At 41.8% G+C, this 24,336-nt stretch overlaps 3 protein-coding genes across 6 annotated transcripts in view; 2 read left to right on the top strand and 1 right to left on the bottom strand.

Annotated features, from left to right (window-relative positions):
* LOC135505958 (spermatogenesis-associated protein 45-like) lies at positions 1-957 on the bottom strand. The gene is made up of 2 exons (XM_064925245.1): positions 556-957; positions 1-115 (listed from the first exon to the last, which is right to left on the bottom strand). The coding sequence occupies exons 1-2, from the start codon at positions 791-793 to the stop codon at positions 96-98; spliced, it is 258 nt and encodes an 85-aa protein (XP_064781317.1). The 5' UTR covers positions 794-957; the 3' UTR covers positions 1-95.
* A 537-nt stretch (positions 958-1,494) lies between these two features.
* Positions 1,495-13,102, top strand: flvcr1 (FLVCR choline and heme transporter 1). Of its 2 annotated transcripts, none has more exons than XM_064925237.1 (10): positions 1,495-2,417; positions 2,596-2,740; positions 4,853-4,993; positions 5,586-5,653; positions 7,971-8,074; positions 8,544-8,654; positions 9,343-9,448; positions 10,052-10,163; positions 10,357-10,424; positions 10,560-11,193. In XM_064925237.1, the coding sequence occupies exons 1-10, from the start codon at positions 1,746-1,748 to the stop codon at positions 10,566-10,568; spliced, it is 1,536 nt and encodes a 511-aa protein (XP_064781309.1). In that variant the 5' UTR covers positions 1,495-1,745; the 3' UTR covers positions 10,569-11,193. The 2 variants fall into 2 exon arrangements, with proteins under 2 accessions (XP_064781309.1, XP_064781308.1); XM_064925236.1 differs by having other exon boundaries at positions 1,496-2,417; positions 11,101-13,102.
* Positions 13,103-13,840: 738 nt separating this feature from the next.
* The window catches only part of vash2 (vasohibin 2), a 33,290-nt gene continuing 22,794 nt past the window's right edge, over positions 13,841-24,336 (top strand). The window contains exons 1-3 of one of the 3 annotated variants that reach the window (XM_064925235.1): positions 13,841-14,129; positions 14,374-14,824; positions 21,614-21,702. In XM_064925235.1, coding sequence (XP_064781307.1) covers positions 14,510-14,824; positions 21,614-21,702 — 404 coding nt within the window. In that variant the 5' untranslated portion in view covers positions 13,841-14,129; positions 14,374-14,509. Of the gene's footprint in view, positions 14,825-21,613; positions 21,703-24,336 lie in introns of all 3 variants that reach the window. The other 2 variants (XM_064925234.1, XM_064925233.1) reach the window with 2 other exon arrangements.

The following is a 24,336-nucleotide window of genomic DNA, read 5'->3' as shown; positions in this document are numbered from 1 at the left end:
TGTTTTTGCATATGTGATGGACACTTCTATATATAATTTATGTGCCATTTATTTCAGAAATATTCCACTTGGTGCTGAAGGGTTCCTCTGCTTCATTATACCAGATGGGCCTTGTCTGAAAACAAAAAACAAACAAACAATATATGTATCCACAGCTTGTATTATTAACCATTAGGGGCGACATGGTTTCAATTTGAGGAACATTTTTAAAGACCTCAAGTTCATGGACGGGGCGGCAGGGTATCCTAGTGGTTAGAGCATTGGACTAGTAACTGAAAGGTTGCAAGATCGAATCCCCGAGTTGACAAGGTAAACATCTTTCCTTCCGCCCCTGAACAAGGCAGTTAACCCCCCCTCTAAGCCGTCATTGAAAATAAGAACGTGATCTTAATTAACTGACTTGCCTAGTTAAATAAAGGTTTAGAAAAAAGGACAAAAGAAAAAATGTAATAACATCCAGAAATTCTGTTTGGTCAGGTTCACATCAGCAGACACTAACATCATTATCTATGGTCACACTCGGCAGTCATTGGCTATGACGTTGGTAATGCTTACGGCTTTCTTCGAAGTGTTTTCGCTCCGGGTATTTGGTGACATGTCCTGCAGCTGTCCAAGCAGACCGTTGCTCCGGAGTCACTGCCTGGAGCGTCTTGAAGTCGCAGGTGTTTTGCAAATGACAGTCAAAATGTCTCTTCTCTGCTCTTTCCCAAAATTTACTGTCAATCTCTACTCGACACCACGTTTCTCGTAGCATGTTTAATTCGAACAGGGCACCCTCTTTATATTTTGACATGTTTGATAGGCTTTACAACACCACAATAGCAAGTAGCAGCCAAATGACGTGGGGCGTAATGAGCGCATTGTTGTCTTTAGCCGCTCCGCGGTTTCCATGGATCTGGAAACCTGAGAATTTCGCGCAACAATGCAAACTGTGACAACGGGGAAGTGTAGTGATGTAGGCCTACGTGTGCCAGTGCATCTTGAAACGTATTTAATCGTGGTAAATCTGAGGACGAATTGAAGATCCGCATTTTCAAAAACATAACGAATAGAAGTGTAAATTCACCTCCCATCTACAAATTTAAGGTCTACAATTAGCAGAGAAATTTGATTTGTTAGGCCTATGTCATTGAGGTGGATGATTTTATTACACATTTTATGCATAGATTGTCTCAATCGTTTGTTTTTTCAGTGCGAGTATCCTACTGTACAATATATGCTAGGCGGGTATATTAGGTTAACCTAAGATTAGGATTAGGGAGAGATAATGAGGAGACCATGTGTCACTAATGAACACATACACCTTTGAACAACCTCAATTATATTAAGGAAATTATCCAGTTTATTTGAATGCATAAAGAGGCCGATGAGCACTTCTTCCAATCACATGTCCCGGACTTGTTGGGGATAATAACCGCCATATCCCTCCAAATCAGGTATTTTGATTGGTCGGAGTCATCATCCAAATGGCCTCTATATTTGAGTTGTCTGATGTAAATGCGCCCTGCCTTACAGTACTCCACTCCCATGCACTGAACAAAAGCGGCAGGACCATGCGAAAGAAGGCGCTTATGAGAGCGAATACAGATAGATCGCCTACAATATTTTAAAATGACTTATTCATAAACCGGTGTGAATAGTTGTATTATCTACTAACTGAATGTTGGATCTGCCCTATTTTGTGTAAACGTGCTTCCTGACTTTAGGGTATAGGCTATAGCGATAGGCGACGTTGGCGCAGCATCATGGTGGCTGGCGAGTTGGTACAGGAGCATCTGCGACGTGACAACGCACCTGACGAAATAGACATTTCATGCAAGCGCTCGGTGCATAACCGGGCAGACCCAATAGGGGATCAGTACACCGATCTAACGAATGGATCGGCACATCTGACAGAACTGGACTCGAAGGCTTTGGAACAAGAGATCCCTCCAGATGAGAAGCAGGCTATGCTTCCTGGAGAGGAAACATGTATCGAAACGAAACTCTATTGGAGAAGATTCTCCGTTTTAGCTGTGTTCAGCTTTTACTCCCTCGTCAACGCATTTCAATGGATCCAGTACAGCATCATCACCAACATTTTTACCCACTTCTACAATGTATCCAGCGACAAGATCGACTGGCTGTCAATTGTATACATGGTTGCGTATGTGCCTTTGATCTTCCCGGCAACATGGTTACTGGATAAAAAAGGACTGAAACTGACAGCCCTTATGGGCGCGGGTTTGAACTGCGTCGGTGCGTGGGTGAAATGCGCCAGCGTCCGGCCAGATCTGTTCGGTGTGACAATGACCGGACAGATAATATGTTCTATAGCCCAAGTCTTCATCCTCGGGCTGCCCTCTAAGATTGCATCAGTGTGGTTTGGCCCGAAGGAGGTGTCTACTGCATGTGCCACTGCCGTGCTGGGTAACCAGGTGCGTGTGAGTCATGATATGGGTGGCACCTATTGAATCCTTTAGCCTAATCATATTGTAAACTGTAGGCCTGCATGCTTATGATGTACATGTTTATGCTGCTGTGTAAAAATAACAATTTATTTCTGTATTTTGATGGAATATGTGACATTGATGTATTTGTCTGATCCCCTTCTAGCTGGGCACTGCCATTGGCTTCCTGCTTCCACCTGTCCTGGTCCCCAACACTGTGGAAGACATAGAGCTGATGGGACACAACATCAGCGTTATGTTTTATGGGACAGCTGTAGTCTCCACTGCTCTCTTCATCTTGACTGTAGTTGGTAAGTAAGTTGACACAAGCCTCATCATGCCATCTGGAATAGTGTTGTGCAGAAATGGATCCGATGGATAGCACATCATTTAGTCCAGGGCTCTCCAACCCTGTTCCCGGAGAGCTACCGTCCTGTGGATTTTCATCCCTAATAATTAGCTGGTTATTATTATTATTCTTAACTATCTTATCAACCAGCTATAATTAGCTGGTTGATAAGCTAGTTACAGCTGGGGTTGGAGCAAAAATCTACAGAAGGGTAGCTCTCCAGGAACAGGGTTGGAGAGCCCTGATTTAGTCACTGTAGAAACTAACTCCACAGGTTCAGACGACTGCATTTACAATGCCTTCAGAAAGTATTCATATCCCTTGACTTATTCCACGTCTCTGATGATTCATTGAAAAGCGGCGAGACAAAAGTACAAAGGTCTTTTATAGCCAAGATCCACCCCCTAGTCGACATATCAAACCACAGATGTTTTGAACGGGTCACAGGGTGAGACCTTTTAAATGAGAAAGGAGTGTCCTGTAGCCAGATAGAATTCACTATAAATGATCGTTCATCTTGGTCCCTAAGATAAGGTTCCAATTTCGTTCCTGGTACTTCATAGCACAAAAACACCAACTCATCCAATGGCATAAATCAATTGTCAACTCCAGATACTCCCATCTCAAGTAAAACCCCTTCTTGACCCCACTCCTGGACAAGCTCACTGAAGGGAGTGAGCCTCTAGGTCATACACTAACCCAGGATAAGTGCAACATCAGAGATGACATACAATGGTTCCAGACACTACCACACACATCCCCAATGCCAAACAAGGAAGTGACTGGTGCACAGACATTGTGGAGACAAGTAATTTGTTCCCCATTAATCACACCATCCCTTCACATGGTTTAAGAATAGGTAAAGACACATTCACATATGAAGACAATGTTCCCTCCTGTCCTCTTCCCTTTGTGATATTCTGCATAGCACCAAGGACATGTAAAAGATAAGCCTGACCTCTCACCTCTCTGGGCCCCAGGTGACTGAGCCCCAACTGAGGAAAGAAATGCAACTGCCAACACAGAGTCCGAAGGGATACGTTCTAACAACAAGTATATCACATAAGTATATTATGCAGATAAGACATCTTAATTATCTATGTTACACAACTAATTCTGATTCTTCCACCACATAACCTATTGCTCGATCTCCTGGACGACGTTACTAGCCTTTTCCCTGCCTGTACTGTTGCCTTTTTGGACCCCCTGTGTTTGACCTTCTGCCTGCCCCTGGACCCAGCCACCTGCCTCCTCCTGTGGTCATTTTATTAATTTATAAAATGTTCTACATACAAAATTACACTTTCACATTATGGGGTATTGTGTGTAGAACAGTGACACAAAAATATAAATGTAATCAATTTAAATTCAGGCTGTAACACAACAAAATGTGGAAAAATTCAAGGGGTGTGAATACTTTCTGAAGGCACCGTAGATGTTCTATAGGCTACGCATTCCATACAACTATGCAAATATACCACAGTAAATCTAACCCGTTATCACAGATTATTGTGAAATAGACACAAATTACTTATTGGACATTTTTGACAGGCACAAGAAAATGTGTAATTTTCTGTGTGCAGTACAACATTTTGTAACCAGTGAATTTCAATCACAGATAAAGACAGTAGGTTACTTAAGACAGACATGATAGGAAGGAGGTTGGTCATTGAGGATGGGTGGGCATATAATGCGAACGTCTAGCAACCCCTAGCCGAGCTATAATGTTAGCCGTCTAGTTAACGTTAGCCACCTAGCTAGCCTAGCTAAAGTTAGCCACAACAAATTGGAATTTGTTTAATGTACACAAATCCATTATGAAGAAAGAAATACACACAAAATGCACTGTGAAGAAAATTGTGTAATACACACAAAGTGTGCCTGTCACGAATTTCGAGTAAGTAATTTGTGTTTATTTCACAATAAGCTGTGATAGTGTTTTGCAAAATCAGGAATGAGTAATTGCAGTCATAAGCTACTGAGTGCATTTGAAACAAGAAACAAACACTTCGCCATTATGTTGTAAAGCTGTAAATACAGCGTGTTAGTGTTGACTATGTCTTTTCTCTCCTAGTCATGAAAGACAGACCCTCACTACCTCCCAGCCAAGCTCAGGCGGTCCTGCCTGACTGTGCTCCTGAAGACTACTCCTACAGACAGTCCATAATCAACCTGTTCAAGAACAAACCTTTCATCCTACTGCTCATCAGTTATGGTGAGACACCAGACTTATCATAATCTTACCTTATTTAGCTCCTTATGTTGTTACTACACTTACTATAGCCATGTTATTACCACTGTAACATAAAGCTACCTTAAAGTTATGGTGAGACACCTGACTAATTGCCAGGTCGGTGCTTTAGCAAACTCATCTGTTGGGTTTGTTGTCATGCCAAACGTGTTCTTACATGACAAGTAAAGTTAGAGGAGTTGGCCGAACTACATACAGATCTGGGGCCAGGCCAGTTATCCTGAGTGCGGACCAAAGTCTCTTGTTATTGCATTCTGTTCATTCACTGATTGTTTGCTGGGGGATATTTGTTCCATTATGAGATCCATCTGTCTTTAACCCCATACAAGGCAGGTGAGATCTGTCCTTTAACCCCATGCACCCCAAGGCAGACTGACTACCCAGTGCTCAGTCCAGTTACATATGTTTCTTGGTTTTGACCTCTAGAGAGTTTCTTTTGTTGGTGTTCAGCAATTTTCATGGTTTTATGTGTACTACATAAATTCTTGGAATTGATATCACTATGTCGGGATGAAACATTGAAAGAAATCATTCCCCCCCCCCCATTTTCTTTTAGGTATCATGACTGGTTCTTTCTACTCTGTGTCAACACTTCTCAATCAGATGATTATGGCTTGTTACAAGGTAAGTGGAGTGCAAAAGATGCATGTTTCAATGACTGAAAATTAAGATGATTTGCTAAGTTGATTTACTACATGCGTAGCTAGATCAAACACAAGCTCTTGAACAGGACAGTAGTAAAGACTTAAGGGAAAAGGCTTTCTCTATAAACAGATGGAGTTAAATGAGAGCGGAAACCATGACAGGGCACGAATCCATTGTCTCCCGCTTTGAAGTTCATTATCCGCTTTTTACGCATGCCTGCTACCCATGGAGGAGAGAGTCAATCAGGGTTGGCTAAAAGACTGAAAGACAAGCAACTTTCTGTGAACTCTAGTAGCAGCCTTCTCTCACTTTATGACATGTCAGATGACATAAACATCCCTTTCCCACCAGACTTTCCATAAATCCCGGAACTGTACCCCCTAAACCGATTCACCATGTACAGTACAAGTCAAAAGTTTGGACACACCTACTCATTCTAGGGTTTTTCTTTATTTTTTACTATTTTCTACGTTGTAAAATAATAGTGGAGACATCAAAACTATGAAATAACACATGGAATCAAAAAACAAATCTAAATATATATTATATTTGAAATTCTTTAAAGTAGCCACCCTTTGCCTTGATGACATCTTTGCACACACTTGGCATTCTATCAACCAGTTTCATTAGGTAGTTACCTGGAATGCATTTCAATTAACAGGTGTGCCATGTTAAAAGTACATTTGTGGAATTTATTTCCTTTTAAATGCGTTTGAGCCAATCAGGTGTGTTGTGACAAGGTAGAGGGGGTATACAGAAGATAGACGTATTTGTTAAAAGACCATGTTCATATTATGGCAAGAACAGCTCAAATAAGCAAAGAGAAACACAAGTCCATCATTACTTTAAGACATGAGGTCAATCCGGAAAATTACAAGAACTTTGAAAGTTTCTTCAAGTGCAGTCGCAAAAACCATCAAGAGTTATGATGAAACTGTCTCTCATGAGGACTGCCACATGAAAGGAGGACCCAGAGTTACCTCTGCTGCAGAGGATAAGTTCATTAGAGTTACTAGCCTCAGAAAATTGCAGCCCAAATAAATACTTCACAGAGTTCAAGTAACAGACACATCTCGACATCAACTGTTCAGAGGAGACTGCATGAATCAGGCCTTCATGGTTGAATTGCTGCAAAGAAACCACTACTGAAAGACACCAATAAGAAAAAGAGTCTTGCTTGGGCCAAGAAACATGAGCACTGGACATTAGACCGGTGGAAATCTATCCTTTGGTCTGATGAGACCGAATGTAAGATTTTTGGTTCCAACCACTGTGTCTTTATGAGATTCAGAGTAGGTGAACAGATGATGTTCGCATGTGGGGTTCCCACTAAGAAGCATGGAGGAGGAGGTGTGATGGTGTGGGGGTGCTTTGCTGGTGACACAGTGATTTATTTAGAATTGTAGGCACACTTAAACAGCATGCCTACCACAGCATTCTGCAGCGATACACCATCCCATCTGGTTTGCAGTTAGTGGGACTATCATTTGTTTTTCAACAGGACAATGACCCAACACACATCCAGGCTGTGTAAGGGCTATTTGACCAAGAAGGAGAGTGATGGAGTGCTGCATGAGATGCCCTGGCCTCCACAATCACCCGACCTCGGCGGTTTGGGATGAGTTGGAGTGAAGGAAAAGCAGCCTACAAGTCGGCATATGTGGGAACTCCTTCAAGACTGTTGGAAAAGCATTCCAGGTGAAGTTGGTTGAGAGAATTCCAAGAGTGTGCAACGCTGTAATCAAAGCAAAGGGTGGCTACTCTGTATACCACCCCTACCTTGTCACAACACAACTGATTGGCTAAAATGAATTAAGAGGGAAAGAAATTCCACAAATGTACTTTTAACAAGGCACACCTGTTAATTGAAATGCATTCTAGGTGACTACCTCATGAAGCTGGTTGAGAGAATGCCAAGAGTGTGCAAATCTGTCATCAAGGCAAAGGGTGGCTACTTTGAAGAATCTCAAATATAGAATATATTTTGATTTGTTTAACACTTTTTTTGGTTACTGCATGATTCAATATGTGTTCATAGTTTTGATGTCTTCACTATTAATCTACAAAGTAGAAAATAGTTAAAAAAATAAAGAAAACCCTTGAATGGTACTGTATGTACCATTCATACATGCATCATACATGCATCCAGACCATATTGTGTCTGGAGTCCTCATGAGCCCCACAAGTTTGAACTAAATGCTCTTAGCCATGGGTCTTCATGTGAATATGATAGTGTGGCACATGTCCCTTGAAAAGCCTGCTTTACCCTACATTAACATTAAACTCCTCACCACAGAACCAGGAACTGAATGCAGGCAGGATTGGTCTCACCCTTGTGGTGGCTGGAATGGTGGGCTCCATCATCTGTGGACTGTGGCTGGATCACACCAAAACCTACAAGTAGGTACTGTCCCCAAGCACAGCTGCCAATGACATGAATCACTACATCATTTGTTGACACAGTCATGAATCTATGTTGCACATGATGCAATCTTGAGCTACAGAAGGCAGTGACGGTGTATGTCTATTTAAATTGGTATAGTTATTTCTGGAAACTTTGTGCACTGTGGTAGCAGTTTTGCAGACAGATTCTGATGTTATTTGAAAGGGAAATTCTGTAAAGACACAAACTCTGATGTTTATGAGTTTTAACTCACCCTTTAGATATGCAGCCTACGGGACATTCCAAGAATTATGTCCTGCCAGTTCAGACCATAATAACGCAGGTTTGTAGTAAATTGCTCTTAATGCATTTAGGGAATTCCCTGCCCATGGTACCTCCCTATTGCCTCTTTAGTTGTGAAACTCTCGGTATTGAATGTAGCCACTTGTATTTACATAAATGTTCTGTCCTGTGATTGTTCTTCAGAATGACCACTTTGATGGTCTACATCCTGTCCTTCATTGGTATGCTGGTGTTCACCTTCACTCTGGACCTCAACAATATCTACCTGGTGTTCTTCACTGCTGGCGTGCTGGGGTAAGGCTGGAGATAACCCCTCTGTTGGAACTAGGTTTTAAAAAAGACTGTCTAGCATCATCATTGAGAGACGCTTCTCATTTATGTAACTGACATCTTTGTTACCGGAAAGGATCCTGTAGCCACAAAGGAAATGGTTTCCTATCAGATTGTAAAGAATTTATTTATTTATTATGAAGTAAAATAGTTATGATAGCCCATGTTGCACATTGTGTCTACATGACAAGGTAGTGAACAGTAGGGTGTCATTCAGGACATTTCAAATGCAAGCCTCTTATTTTATTTTCCATGCCATGGTCTAATGACCTTTTGGACATCAGCTTCTCGTTCTCTTGTATGCTCTGAAGGTAAACAGTCACTCATGAAATGTCTCTATTATTTATGTATTGTTCAGGGGTGGACTGGAACCAGAAATCTGCCTTGGCATTTCTAACACACCCGCCCATTTTATTCCTTGAGGCCCCCATTATTAGCCAGATAATGATACTTTTGTGCAAAACAACTTAAGCTGGACAGGCCCACTGGGCTAAAAATGGACCAGCCCATCTGGCATTTTCCTGAAGTACCATATGGCCAGAACGGGCCTGGTTATGTTCAAAAATGATAAACGTCAAGGGCATCAAGATAAAGCAGTGTGTTTTCCCTGAGGGCAGGCATGGTTCACTGACATGATGTTGTTATTCTGTAGGTTCTTCATGACTGGTTACCTGCCGCTTGGCTTTGAATTTGGGGTTGAAATGACGTATCCTGAATCGGAAGGGACATCTTCTGGTCTTCTTAATGCATTTGCACAGGTAAGCGTCAGACACATGATCATGTAGACAATCATGAATATTTTTATTGTTTCTGGAACCATGCTCGACTGCCTCCAGTGATATTTTCAGGCAAATACATTTGGGTATTCCCGTGCACCACAGCATGTGTGCTCCCCTCAACAGTGTATTATGTAATATTTGCCTACCCCCCACAAAGTCTGCATAGTACATTTACTTTCTATTCTAGCTCTTCATAAAATGATTTAGCTTCTTTGCCAAGTGGGTGTCTGAGAAGTTTTTGTTTGGTGATCTGTTTTGTTAGTCACTATACATTTGTATATACGCTCTTGGGGAAAAAAGGTGCTATCTAAAACCAATAATGGCTCTTCGGCTGTCCACATAGAAAACCCCTTTTAAGAACCCTTTTTGGTTCCAGGTAGAACTCTTTTGGGTTTTGTGTAGAACCTTTTCCACAGAAGGTTCTACATGTAACCCAAAATAGTTGTACTTGGGACCAAAAATGGTTCTCCTATGAGGACAGCTGAAGAATCCTTTTGGAACTCTTTTTTCTAAAAGTGTACCCTTGAGGCACTACAGGTGTATAGTGTGTTGCTCACCTCCTATGTCTCCTTCCTCCCTCAGATCTTTGGGATTATTTTCACATTGATCCAGGGAAGACTAACAACAGACTACAACCCCCTGGCTGGGAACCTGTTCCTCTGTGTCTGGATCTTCCTGGGTATCTTTCTCACAGGTTGGTTGGCTCTCTGATCTGTTCTGATCTGTTCTGTGGAGTGTGGGGGTCTTCCATATGATCCACGTTCTGCTATGAAAACTGATACAGTCTGATAAAATACAATGCAATACTATGTAGGCCACACCACAATGTTGTATGTTTATATATTTTTGATGAGGCCCTCTTAATTACTTTCACTTGTTTATTTCAGCCTTAATAAAATCAGAACTGAAAAGAAACAACGTCAATATGGGCATGAACCACAGAAATCTTCAAGCAGTAAGTTCCATTTACCTCAGAGAGATTTTCTATTTTCCTGTTCTTTCTCCTGAAAGGTCAGCCTCCTCTTAATCACTTTTCCTTGAATGACGCAGATGTCAGGTCACTCATCCGTTTGTTCTTTCACATTGACAGCCATTGTGAAAGCTGTCTCGTATCTCATGAGATCCCCAACATCAAGGGCCAGGCAAACCTCAAAAGACAGAAAAGTCCTGCTGTGTCTCAGCCACTGACCTCTCTGCTGGGCTCATCTCATGCGAATTGTTATCATGTCGAGAGCTACGTGCTGGGCAAAGCAAATTAATCCTTTCATACATTTATTTTCCATGTATTTTTTGGAATAGTCTTCAGGCAGTCACTAGACAAAAGATGTATAGTAGATGTATAGTAGTAGTCATGTTGCATATCTATTGAAAAGATGTATAGTTTTATAGTTCCCAGGAACATTGCTGATGTCAGTATAGGGCATCTGAAAGTTGTGCTGTAGGATGTTGTTATGGGATACTAGAATACTATTTGGCACTGTGATTATGTACCCCACTATGTTGGTTTAATATACAGCTATTGGCTTATAACATTGTTACAACTAGTTACTTCAGTGACGAGAAGACTCTTTGTCTCATGAAAGGAGAATAGAATACTTTAATTAAAGATATATTTCTCTCTGCTGTCTTAGGTCCCTACCGAGTGCCCTTCAGACAAGCCAACCAATGGCGTCAAGATGGAAACTTCAGTCAGCTTTTCCCATGAGACCTCACTTTAATCCAAAAAGAACAGGGGGGTCAGGTCACTCAACGCTACTGAACATTTCAGAGGCCTACAACGCATTCAACAACATTTCCTGAGGTTACTTGAAATCTCCTTTTCTTTGGATTGTAAACTGTAATGTGTTATAATGTTTGTACTGTAGTGGTTTTAGCCAAGCCATGATTTGTTTATACATAGGTAAATTATAAGCACCTAAATACACCTTTTAACTTCCAATAGTCCTCTCCTTCTTTTGTTTGATGAACCACTTCTGTCTCTACAATTGTCATCATCGCTGGTTCATAAAGTGCTGCTTATTTAAACTTATTTCTAGGCATTATACAAAACCAAAAGGGAAATATATTGTAGGATCTCTGACCTGCCTTAGCCTGTGAGGAAGAACATTGTTGTCATTATGGTGATGTTATTATTGTGACGCTGCATTATTTGCATGACAATGCAGTTTAACAGTGCCAGTTTTGTTCTCTACAACATGTCAGCCATTCATACAAATATGGACCAAATATGACGCACTAAGATGCACAATGCATATGACAAATGTGCAACATGCACAATCTACTTTTCAGTGTATTACTTACATGCATGCTTTTGAAAGTGTTCAAATGTTGACAACTTTGTTGAATACATGGCACAGATAACAGTTCTGCCGAGATAGGTAGCTAATGGTATAGCAGCGCCACCCAGAGGGATTTTGTGGAAATACTAAGAAAGCTGTGTGGATGATGAAGCACAAACAGGAGTGATAATGACTGCAGCGTTACAATAAAAATAGCTCCAAACCTTCACAGTGGATTATATAACTCAAACTGTGGCTATAAAGACTATGCGCAGTAGGTGGTCTAGTGGTTAGAGTGTTGGGACGGTCACTCCCACCTTCAAATCCCCGAATTGACAAGGTAAAAATATGTTTTTCTGCTCCTGAGCAAGGCAGTTAATCCTCGGGTGCCGAAAATGTGGATTTTTGATCAAGGCAGCCCCCGTACCTCTGATTCATAGGGGCTGGGTTAAAAGCGAAGATACATTTCAGTTGAATACATTCAGTTGGACCACTGACTAGGTATTCCCCAGTACATCTCTAAACCGCTATATTTTGGCTCCTGTTTTTCCTTTGTTTTAACGGGAATAAGTAATATCATCCCATCAATAATCAGAAGATCCAACCCATAGGCGTTTCTGCTATCTCAAAAACACTTTACTGTTTTTAAATGGTTGCTTCCTGCAAGATATGTCCAAATTAGTGCTTATAATTATTCATATTTGCGTATCAAAACTAATGTTATTATTTAGCTTCTTATGACCGTAGGAAAAAAAAACATTTATTTAGTTGACAGATGTATTCCTCTCTTTTCTAGCGTTTTATGTAGTTCTGAATAATGATGAACTAACATTCGAATATGGACATTCATAACATTTCCTTGCTTTTTTCTCTCAAAATTTGATAGGTCACTTATACCAATGTAGTTATTTGTTTCAATTATTTATTCATCTTTATTTCAATGTATTGCATTTACCAATAACACTGAACTGAATCATTGTTCCCAACTGAAAATGAGTACATTCGGACCTTGAACTATACTTACCTATTGTTCAATACAACATATGGCTTTGACACACCACTGTCTAAAGTCTGGACAGACTAATTTATAATTTACAGTAATCCACAGTGTAGTCAATGCCAATACTGTTACAATGCAGCTGCTATAGAATGTGTCTGCTGCACAATCCCTTCAAGGTGCCCCAGATTGTACTGTAAAAACGTGGTTTTAGTTTTGCCTCTGTAGTTTGTCTTTGGGCTTTTCTCGGTGGTAAGGATTCGCATGTGTACTTGCTTATCTGCAGATTATGTACTGTGGCAATCAAAACATAAAACACAGAGTGTAAACAATACAATAAAATGATTTTTAGCTCAGCTACTATAGTCAGTGGATGTTATAATTCTGTATATGTTTTATTAATTGTAGTCATGAGGTGTCACAGAAGACTTTTAGCTAATGACCTAGATGTTGTAACAATAGTGCCCTCAAATACATTTTCATAAGCATATAGGGTATTCTAATAATGGTTTTGTGACAGTATCCTAAGTGAATGAAATGCTAGCATTTAGGTTATCCCAATACTGGAAAACGTGTAGAGAAAGTTAGACCAATAGAGTTGGAATATGCGTTTGTCTGACATTGTCCAGAAGAGGGCATATTTGGCAAACTAACCTGTTACTGGAGTGCTTATTCTCATATTTCTAAATCAGTAACCTTGATATCCCACTAGGGCAATTTGATAAATAAATTACATTTATTTGTCCTCTGCATTAATAATTTGGCCCTTGATACCTTGATAATCTTGGACAATATGTAAACATGTACATTGCTTGCTGAAACAAGCCAATATGATTTTTTAAATAGCCACTGACCATTTCACGTCAGACACCACTTGTTAAATTGAATCGGGTGAAGATGTTACATTGTTTACTGTTATAATAACAGTATAATTTAAAAAATATTGACCTAGACAATACCGGGCGTTGAGAGAAAAATCCATTTGTTGCAAATTTCACTTGTTGACGCCCTCATCCGCAATCACCACCAATCACAGCAAGGGACTCCTTCCTTATTTGCTATGGCTACTTAAATCCGCTTCTCTTTGTTGGTACAGCCAATGAAATCATTCAGAACACGGCTGGCTGCCGGGGTTACGATAGGCAGAATAACATAGTGAAATAATTAATCCCAAAATATTAACCATGTGATGGAGGATTAAATTACCAAAGAGTAGTTTTCATCATGAGGACGAAGCTTTCGAATAGACAGCCTACTCGATATAGGGGAAATATGTAGTAGACTACGAACAGAACGGAATGCATAGCAGAGGTCAGCTGTGGGAGTCAGTCGCCCCCGCAGTTTTCTGAGCAAAGGATGAAGTTACAGAGGAGGAAGCCAAACGGTGAATATTCCACTACGGGCAACTAGCAAACTACATTGGTATGAATGGTCCACACACAATGCGGTATTTTATACGGCTATGCTTTGGGGTTTGAATTCATGCTAGCCTATATCTTTCAGACTTTTTAATGGCTAAAGATTATGCATAGCTAAATATATGAAATGCATATTTTTTCTGGTGCATTTCTACATATAAAGCTTCACACGTGCCCCCCCAAAATAATTTCGTTAATATGTGATTTCAGTATCCTTTATATGGATGTACGGGAGTGGATATTGGTACAGCAACATGTTTGTTATAGCAAACCTGGGTTATTGACAAAGGCTAAGCAAATCATCACGGGCTGCCATCTGCCAGGACCCCCACTTTTGAATTGAACAATGACTGGACCCAACGCCACTAGCACTAGTTCACCTGCAGCTAAAATGGGGAGGCACCGATCCAAAAGCACCAGTGGCAGTACGTACTGCATCTCGAGCCCGGGTGCTGAATCTGCCTCCCTTAGCACCCCCAACAACACTGGACGTTCATCGGGAGAGGAAGAGGAGAAAGATGGGGGGGTGCTATTTTACGTGAACAGAACTGGTTTTCCCATTGACGGTGTCACTTGGGAGAGGATGTGGACTCATGTGGCCAAAGTACACCCTGATGGACAAGACATTAGCAAGATAAGGAATGCTGCATACCTTCCTAAAGTAAGTATAGCCTTAAAGCCAGACAAATAAGCAGTTATATTGACATAAAATCCCGGGAAATTACCATGTTATAACCAACAGACATATGCTTCATATTGCAATTCAACAGACATAATTAGAAATTCAATCTATGCAAAGAATCCATCAACAACTGTTGATAGGACAATAGCAGGATGAGTTAAAGTTCCTCCTGAAAGTCTCCCCTAATTATGCTGACCAGGAATGAAGAATGAATTTAAGGCATGCAGACTATTTCATCCTGCCCCTGGCCTCCAACAGGACACTACATTGTCTCTGAGTAATTTCATCAGAGGCCAGATATAACTGGGACCGAAATGTCACCAAGCGAGGACCAGTGTTGAGAGCCTTTCTCTTGCAGTCATTGGTGGGAGTGTGACTGGGCTGAGAAAGGAGATTCTGGAGCATCACTAATTGGTACACTGGAAATTAGTACATGTGATGGCAAAGCCCAAGTTCATAGCACACTGTAGGCAATATAAATAGCAGAGCATATGACAATGCACACAGGAATCTTTGTATTTTCCCCAGACTGTGGCCTTTCTTGATGCTGCCTCTGTACTAGTTATTGGAATTATGACCAGAGGCTGCTTTAGTGTTGTATAGTATCACCAAGGGACAGTGACACTTTCTTTTAAGTTCAGGGTGTCTTATCTACTACCTTTTGGCAGTCCACAATAGCAGTCTTTAGCTGAGAAACCTGTAGGCCTGCTCAGTGCTGTGGGAATTCACGCATGTCATATCATACCGATGTCCACCACACTGCCTTAATTGGGGCAGCACGTAGCCTAGTGGTTAGAGTGTTGGGCCGGTAACTGAAAGGTTGCTGGATTGAATCTCCGAGCTGACAAGGTAAAACTCTGTTGTTCTGCCCCTGAACAAGGCAGTTAACCCACTGTCCCCCGGTAGGCTGTCATTGTAAATAACAATTTGTTCTTAACTGACTTACTTGGTTAAATAAAAAATAAAAAACACAATTTATAGACTACAGCTAAGTGAATAGGAGACTGTAGTTGTATTCCACATTGCTACGCCATACTACACTGAACAAAGATATTAATGCAACAATTTCAAAGATTTTACTGAGTTACAATTCACATAAGGAATTTAGTCAATTCAAATAAACATATTAGGCCCTAATCTATGAAATTCACATGACTGGGAATACAGATATACATCTGTTGGTCAGAGATACTTAAAAAAAAAGGTAGGGGTGTAGATCAGAAAACCAGTCAGTATCTGGTGTGACCACCATTTGCCTCATGCAGTGCGACATCTCCTTCGCATAGAGTTGATCAGACTGTTGATTGTTGCCTGTGGAATGTTGTCACTCTTCTTCAATGGCTGTATGAAGTTGCTGGATATTGGTGGGAACTGGAACATGTGGTCGTACACGTCGATCCAGAGCATCCCAAACATGCTCAATGGGTGACATGTCTGAGTATGCAGGCCATAGAAGAACTGGGACATTTTCAGCTTCCAGGATTTGTGTACAGATCCTTGCACCATGGGGCCGTGCATTATCATGCTGAAACACGATGTAATGGCGGTGGATGAATGACACAACAATGGGCATCTGGATCTCGTCATGTTGATGTGCATTCAAATTGCCATCGATAAAATACAATTGTGTTCGTTGTCTGTAGCTTATGCCTACCCATACCATAACCCAACTGCCACCATGGGGCACACTGTTCACAACATTGACATCAGAAAACCATCTCACTCACACAACATCATTCATGTTGTCTACCATCTGCCCGGTACAGTTGAAACCGTGATTCATCCATGAAGAGCACACTTCTCCAGCATGCCAGTGGCCACCGAAGGTGAGCATTTTCCCACTGAAGTCGGTTACGATGCCAAACTGCCAGTCAAGACCCTGGCGAGGACAACGTGCACGCAGATGAGCTGCCCTGAGACGGTTTCTGACAGTTTGTGCAGAAATTCTTCAGTTGTGCAAACCCACAGTTTCATCAGCTGTCTGGGTGGCTGGTCATAGATGATCCTGCAGGTGAAGAAGCTGGATGTGGAGGTCCTGGGCTGGCATCGGGACACGTGGTCTGCGGTTGTGAGGTAGGTTAGACGTACTGCCAAATGTATCTTTTATTTTTAGCTCATGAAACATGGGACCAACACTTTACATGTTGCGTTTACATTTTTGTTCAGTATATTAGTCTGTAACCCAAAACTGTTTTGAGAAACACAAATGGCCTGAAAAGTGTGAAAGGAGAGTGGAGTCATTAATATCCCAGAAGTAACAGTGAACCCTGCCTGACCAGTCTGTGATCTCCAGGTGCAGGTTTTGGGCTAGCTAACTCATTAAGGAGATTGGGCAGAGTTACAGCAAGGCAGCTCAGGGACAATCTCAAATCCAGGGCCAGCGTCTGGGTGACTGCATGGAGGAATGAGCATTGCAGTGCTGTCTGTGGAGCTCACATGTATTCATATAGAGCTATAGGCTACAGAGAGAAACCTGTGAAATCTCAAGCTGCATCTTCCTGCTGCACTGAATGCAAACTAACACATTCTGAGGAGTTGTGATCAAAGTGTGTCTCGTGATCCATTCATTGCATCCATTCATCTTGCATTAAGAAAAGGATAGGATTTAAATGATTTTGTCATTCATTGTTTTGTAAATTTGGTTCCAGTGTCCCATCCAAATGGCATGTTGGTAAGAATTTAGCAGATTTTACTCTCCTGAAATGCTGTATTCCTCTGTTATTCTCTATTGATGTTGTCAGGAATGGTAACACCACTGCTTGAGCTTTGTGCCTGTCCTTTGCCCCGACTATTTGAAGGGGTTGGTTGTGAGTGAACTAATCCACCATCTGGGATTTGAGTCTAGGATAATCTTTATCGCCTATTTGTTTCCATAAAGCTTTGTACAGGAAACTAAACGGGCTTTCAGACCAAAGCCTTCCTTTCTGTTTCAAACGTACATTATACACAACTCACCCTTACCAAAAAACAGGCTTCTGGAAAACAGTTGAGGCAAATCTTTGGCCAATTTGATGCAAATTTGCAGAAAGCTCTTATAACTAAATATAGCAAAACTTTGCGGCAACTTGTGAATTTCTGGCAAACGATTCTGGGAAACTTGTGGCGAACATTTTACTGTGTGCTGCAAATTTGTTGCAAAATTAGATCAGGTTTTTTTGTTACTTTGTGTGTTAACAACATTGAAAGGTATTTCTACAAACACCAAATCACATTGCATCACAACAGGATTTGGTTAGAACTGAACTGATCTCCAAACGTGGTGCTACTGTATGAAGAATCATTTTTATTCAAATTTTATTTAACCTTTATTTAACGAGGCAAGTCAGTTAAGAACACATTCTTATTTACAATGACGGCCTACCAAAAGGCAAAAAGCCTCCTGCTGGGACCTGGGCTGGGATTAAAAATAAATGTAATAAAAATATAGGACAAAACACACATCATAACAAGAGAGACAACACAACATTACATACAGAGAGGTATTTGTTTTTGTCGCATTCCTATGGGAGAAGGTTCAAGCTAATGTTTTCTGGTAACTGTAAATAAGTAGTTACACAGGCTCTGCTTACATGCACACCACATGAAAACCGCAAGCTATCATGCTCTAAAGATAGTCTCTGACCAATGCCCAACTGTCTTCTGGAGAGAGACAAATGACCAGGGTGTTTGGTGCTGCAGTCACATCATGGCTGTCTCTCTCAAGTTTCACTGATGTGCCCTGGGGATGTAAAGTTAGATTAGATCCACCGCACAGGGGGGCAGGTCGCCCTTTTCACCCACAGAAGACCACTCTAAAGCTGGGGAAATTATTCAGAAGGGGTGAGGGACAGCTGGACGGAAAGGGAGAAAGTCCCTCTTTGAACTATCTTTTAATTCCTGCAAGTCCACCTGTGAGGAGCATATACAGTACAGCTACAGACAGTCCATGAATTGTCAGCCTCAACCTTGCTCAGTGAGTTCGCCAGGTGTTATTACTATCCAACTTACTGCAGTGCTGAGGCTGAAATTCAATCTACTTTCAAAGCTTGTGCCACTGCCGCAAGCTTTCCATATCCCTCTGCGTGATTGTCCCCCTTTTATAAAAACCTCTTTCACACCGTATAATGAGGAATAAAGATGTGAATCACACACTCGTTCGTTCAGCTCCAGTAGTTCTCTGGGCTCGGCAAGGCGCCCTGCTCTTCTCCAGGGGGAAGGAGAGAAAGAGGAGAAGGGTGACAGCTAATTACACAGGGTGATTTGGGACTGTGTGTTGCACTCAACTAAACACTCTAAACAGTAACACTGTGTCTAAATAACTAAATCAATGTTTTCATCAAATGTACATTGTTCTATTAATTATCAATGAAGTGTTATTACATTTCTATAAGTGGTGTGGTAGGCTACACTTTGAGAAAATGGCTGATCCCAAGACACTACGAGGTCCCTTCCTCAGTTAGCACTCATCCTCTCATCCCTCTCTATGCTGTGGAGAGAGAGAGAGAGAGATAAAGAGAGGGAAAGGAGAAAGGAATCACCCCATATTCCTTCCCTGACCCAGCAGAATTCTGTTCTATTCCAGGCTCTCAGAAATTGAGATAGGATTGTTTGAGGGATTATTGAGAAATAAGACCCAATGCCACTGACTGCTGAATATTCCATACATTTTTCTGCTTTTCATTTCACCTGCACAGCTTGAATGTGATGCTTTTAAAATGGGCCTGTGTGCGGCAGGTAGCCTTGGTTGCTGTTTCACATCCCAAGCCGACTAGGTGGAAAATCTGTCAATGTGCCCTTGAGCAAGACACTCAACCCTAATTGCTCCTGTAAGTCTCTCTGCATAAAAGGGTGTCTACTAAGAGAGTTTAGCCCTATCCTTTAGGGGTAGAGTGCTGATGAAGAAAAAACCTAATCTTATTTTCATCTCACCTTGATTGGTTTGGGGTTTCTCTTTTCCTCTACACCCCCGCCACAAAAAATATACACATTTGCTATCTCTCACTCTCTCTTTGCTTGTCAAAATCAAATCAAATCAAATTTATTTATATAGCCCTTCGTACATCAGCTGATATCTCAAAGTGCTGTATAAAACCCCAAACAGCAAGCCAGCCTAAAAAACCCCAAACAAGAAACAAGCAATGCAGGTGTAGAAGCACGGTGGATTAGGAAAATGTTCTCCAGCATGGTCGAGAAAGGCCAAAACCAGGTGGACTGGAAGAAACCTAGAGAGAGAACCAGGCTATGTGGGGTGGCCAGTCCTCTTCTGGCTGTGCCGGGTGGAGATTATAACAGAACATGGCCAAGATGTTCAAATGTTCATAAATGACCAGCATGGTCGAATAATAATAAGGAAGAACAGTTGAAACTGGAGCAGCAGCACGGCCAGGTGGACTGGGGACAGCAAGGAGTCATCATGTCAGGTAGTCCTGGGGCATGGTCCTAGGGCTCAGGTCCTCCGAGAGAGAGAAGGAGAGAATTAGAGAACGCACACTTAGATTCACACAGGACACCGAATTGGACAGGATAAGTACTCCAGATATAACAAACTGACCCCAGCCCCCCGACACATAAACTACTGCAGCATAAATACTGGAGGCTGAGACAGGAGGGGTCAGGAGACACTGTGGCGTCACCCGAGGACACCCCCAGGCAGGGCCAAACAGGAAGGATATAACCCCACCCACTTTGCCAAAGCACAGCCCCCACACCACTAGAGGGATATCTTCAACCACCAACCTACCATCCTGAGACAAAGATGAGTATAGCCCGCAAAGATCTCCGCCATGGCACAACCCAAGGGGGGGTGCCAACCCAGACAGGATGACCACATCAGTGAATCAACCCACTCAGGTGACGCACCCCCTCCAGGGACGGCATGAGAGAGCCCCAGTAAGCCAGTGACTCAGCCCCTGTAATAGGGTAGAGGCAGAGAATCCCAGTGGAAAGAGGGGAACCGGCCAGGCAGAGACAGCAAGGGCGGTTCGTTGCTCCAGAGCCTTTCCGTTCACCTTCCCACTCCTGGGCCAGACTACACTCAATCATATGACCCACTGAAGAGATGAGTCTTCAGTAAAGACTTAAAGGTTGAGACCGAGTTTGCGTCTCTGACATGGGTAGGCAGACCGTTCCATAAAAATGGAGCTCTATAGGAGAAAGCCCTGCTTGTCAGCCCTTTGATCCAGTGGCCGTATTGACTCAGATACCACAGAAACCTGATTGGTAGGATCAGTGTGTATGTGTGTGTGCCATTGACTCACTAGAAAAATAGACCAAAAAAGGACTACCTAGAAAGCCTAATACCCTGGAAAGGAAATGTATTGACTCTGGATTGAGGACATGGTACTCGCTCATTAGTTTGATCTATCACCTCAGGCTTTGCAAATATAACGTAGTAGAGTTGTGTGACTGAGCCAGAGGGCTAAACTGTTTGTCTTGAGCATGAGACCAGACTCTTCAGATAAGCTAATTCTAGCTCTTGTTAAGAGAAACAACCCAGAGGAAATGACATGGCTTTATGTCTATTGTGTCCCCTGGCCGCCTTCCTGTCCACACACATACACACACCACATATACAGTACATGTGTTTTTCTGGTTCTGATTGAGTCAATGAATGTACAATAAAAAGGACGCCAAACATTTTATGAGCCAAATTCTAGGACATGTCAGAGGAAGGACAGTATTAGTCATAGCAGCTGTTTTACAGTTTCTCCCAAGACCTTCAATATTGCCACATGTTTATGTATCCACCACCAATATAAACTCTAACAGTCTTTTTTTGTCAACCTACAGCACCCTGTGCCATCGGTCCCCAACTTCAAGCCCACCATGTCTGTCCCTGATTGGCTGCTGTCCATCCAGAACTATATGAAGACACTGCAGTATCCTTTCCCTGCCGAGCCCGCAACCTGCCACCAAAACTCCCTTCCACCCCTCTCTCATCCCCTGTTCACAAAACACAATGAGAAGAGCAGCCTGGCCTCAGAGTCATATGAAACATACTGTACGTAGTTCTGAGCACCTCCAAGATTACATATGACACCTACTAATGGTCTAGTTACTTTAGACAGAAACAAAAGTAGGGAAGTTAGTCGGGGAAGATGGGTGGGTGTAATCCGTGACCATCTAGTAATCCAAAGGTTGGGGACAACTGTAGTATTTTAGCTAAGCCTTAACCCTTATGCTAAACTAAACCCAATTCACCTAACCTTTGTCGTTTTAGTTCTCATAACCTTTGTCTTTAGTTCGCCTAAGCACCAACATAAATTCCCTCCGTAATTCTCCTCTGTTGTTATGATGCAACAAGCAACCTGGTCACAGACAAAGATGTATAATGCTATACGCCCTCCAGGATGTAAGTTAAACCATCCAACTCGTATGCTGTTGTATGACCGGATAAGGTGTATGAAACTATAAATTCTCTAATTTGTATGATATTGTATGACCGCAATACCATTCATCATTTAACATAACATACTAAATGGAGTGTCACAGATTTACATACAGAATAATACGAATTGTCCTGAGACCACTTTGCACCTGTTAGCACACATTGTCCTCCTATAGTTCATTACAGATTCATGTGCACCGCTGCTCTTTTCACACTGTTTTAATTCACACTGGAGCCCTGGGGGGTTTTACTGTATGCATGCAGTGTGTTAGCGAGCTAACACTTTCAAGGTTTTCAGATGGGCTTAATTTGTTGTCATTATAGCCAGGGGAGTGCAGTTGCACCAACTGCCATAACAACAGGGCCTCCCTGGGTCTGTAAACAATGTCACAGTACCTTTAATGCCCATAGTAAATATGATCCATGATGCACCACTGTGGGGTCAAGAAGAGGGTCAGCACTTTACAAAAAAACATCTGCTGCCTCTCTTAAAATGTTTTTTTTTAAACCAATTAACTGTCAACTCTGTTAACTAGAGTAGACACAATCAGGTGGTGCTTGGACATAGTCTTCAAATTAAATTCAGTTAATCTTGACACACATCAGTGAGGAAATACATAAACTAATTAGGTCTTCAAGGTACAGTTACATTTCTCTCAAACATTGATAGCCTACATTACATGAACCTGATCTCAGAAACATCCACCATTCCCCTCTCATCCACACTTATATAATCTTCCAGACCCCTATAAAGGCCCCTTAGGGAGCAGTTGAAATGTGCACAATTGTTACCCGGAGGAAAATGGGGGACGGTCATGCTTTTCAATTTCAGTCCAGGGGAGGGTTATGTCATTTGTATTTGATTAAATGTCATATTGCTTAGGGTTGGAGAATGAGTTGCTTATTGTAGTATCTCGATGTGTGCCCGATGATGCCCCTCATCCCTGATTCTCTGCTGGGCGCGCAATATCAAGAGCATCTAATATGGTCTCAATAAAATTATACATAGCCTATACTGTAGACCTAGACTGTATGAAGAGCATGCTCGGAGAAGCACAAGGCAAAGTAATATTTGAAGAAAATATACTTCCTTCCTGAGTTTTTGCGCTGCTGGAATTGTGTATATAAAACCAGGCAGCACTGCATTACACACTGCAATAGATAGGCTATCCTAATCAGAAGCCCTGGCCTGCCCTGCTCTTGCTGAGGTAAACCCTTTTGTGCTGCCTAACCAATGACTGTGCTGTGTACGGTGGCACTTTAGGAGGCGAGTCAAAGGCGTCTTCAGATTTTTTATATATATTTATATATATATACAGTTAAAGTCGGAAGTTTACATACACTTAGGTTGGAGTCATTAAACCTTGTTTTTCAACCACTCCACAAATCGGTAAGGACATCTACTTTGTGCATGACACAAGTTATTTTTCCAACAATTGTTTACAGACAGATTATTTCACTTATAATTCACTGTGTCACAATTCCAGTGGGTCAGAAGTTTACATACACAAAGTTGAATGTGCCTTTAAACAGCTTGGAAAATTTCAGAAAATGATGTCATGGCTTTAGAAGCTTCTGATAGGCTAATTGTTATAGTCTGAGTCAATTGGAGCTGTACCTGTGGATGTATTTCAAGGCCTACCTTCAAACTCAGTGCCTCTTTGCTTGACATCATGGGAAAATCAATAGAAATTATCCAAGACCTCAGAAAAAGAATTGTAGACCTCCACAAGTCTGGTTCATCCTTGGGAGGAATTTCTAAACACCTGAAGGTACCACGTTCATCTATACAAACAATAGTACGCAAGTATAAACACCATGGGACCACGCAGCCATCATACCGCTCAGGAAGGAGATCCGTTCTGTTTCCTAGAGATGAACGTACTTTGGTGCGAAAAGTGCAAATCAATCCCAGAACAACAGCAAAGGACCTTGTGAAGCAGCTGGAGGAAACAGGTATAAAAGTATCTATATCCACAGTAAAACAAGTCCTATATCGACATAACCTGAAATACCACTCAGCAAGGAAGAAGCCACTGCTCCAAAATCACTATAAAAAGCCAGACTACGGTTTGCAACTGCACATGGGGACAAAGATTGTACCTTTTGGATAAATGTCCTCTGG

This window comes from Oncorhynchus masou, chromosome 19 (genome assembly GCF_036934945.1).
Source record: "Oncorhynchus masou masou isolate Uvic2021 chromosome 19, UVic_Omas_1.1, whole genome shotgun sequence".
NCBI classification, from domain to species: domain Eukaryota; kingdom Metazoa; phylum Chordata; class Actinopteri; order Salmoniformes; family Salmonidae; genus Oncorhynchus; species Oncorhynchus masou.
This window is presented reverse-complemented; position numbering and strand designations above follow the sequence as displayed.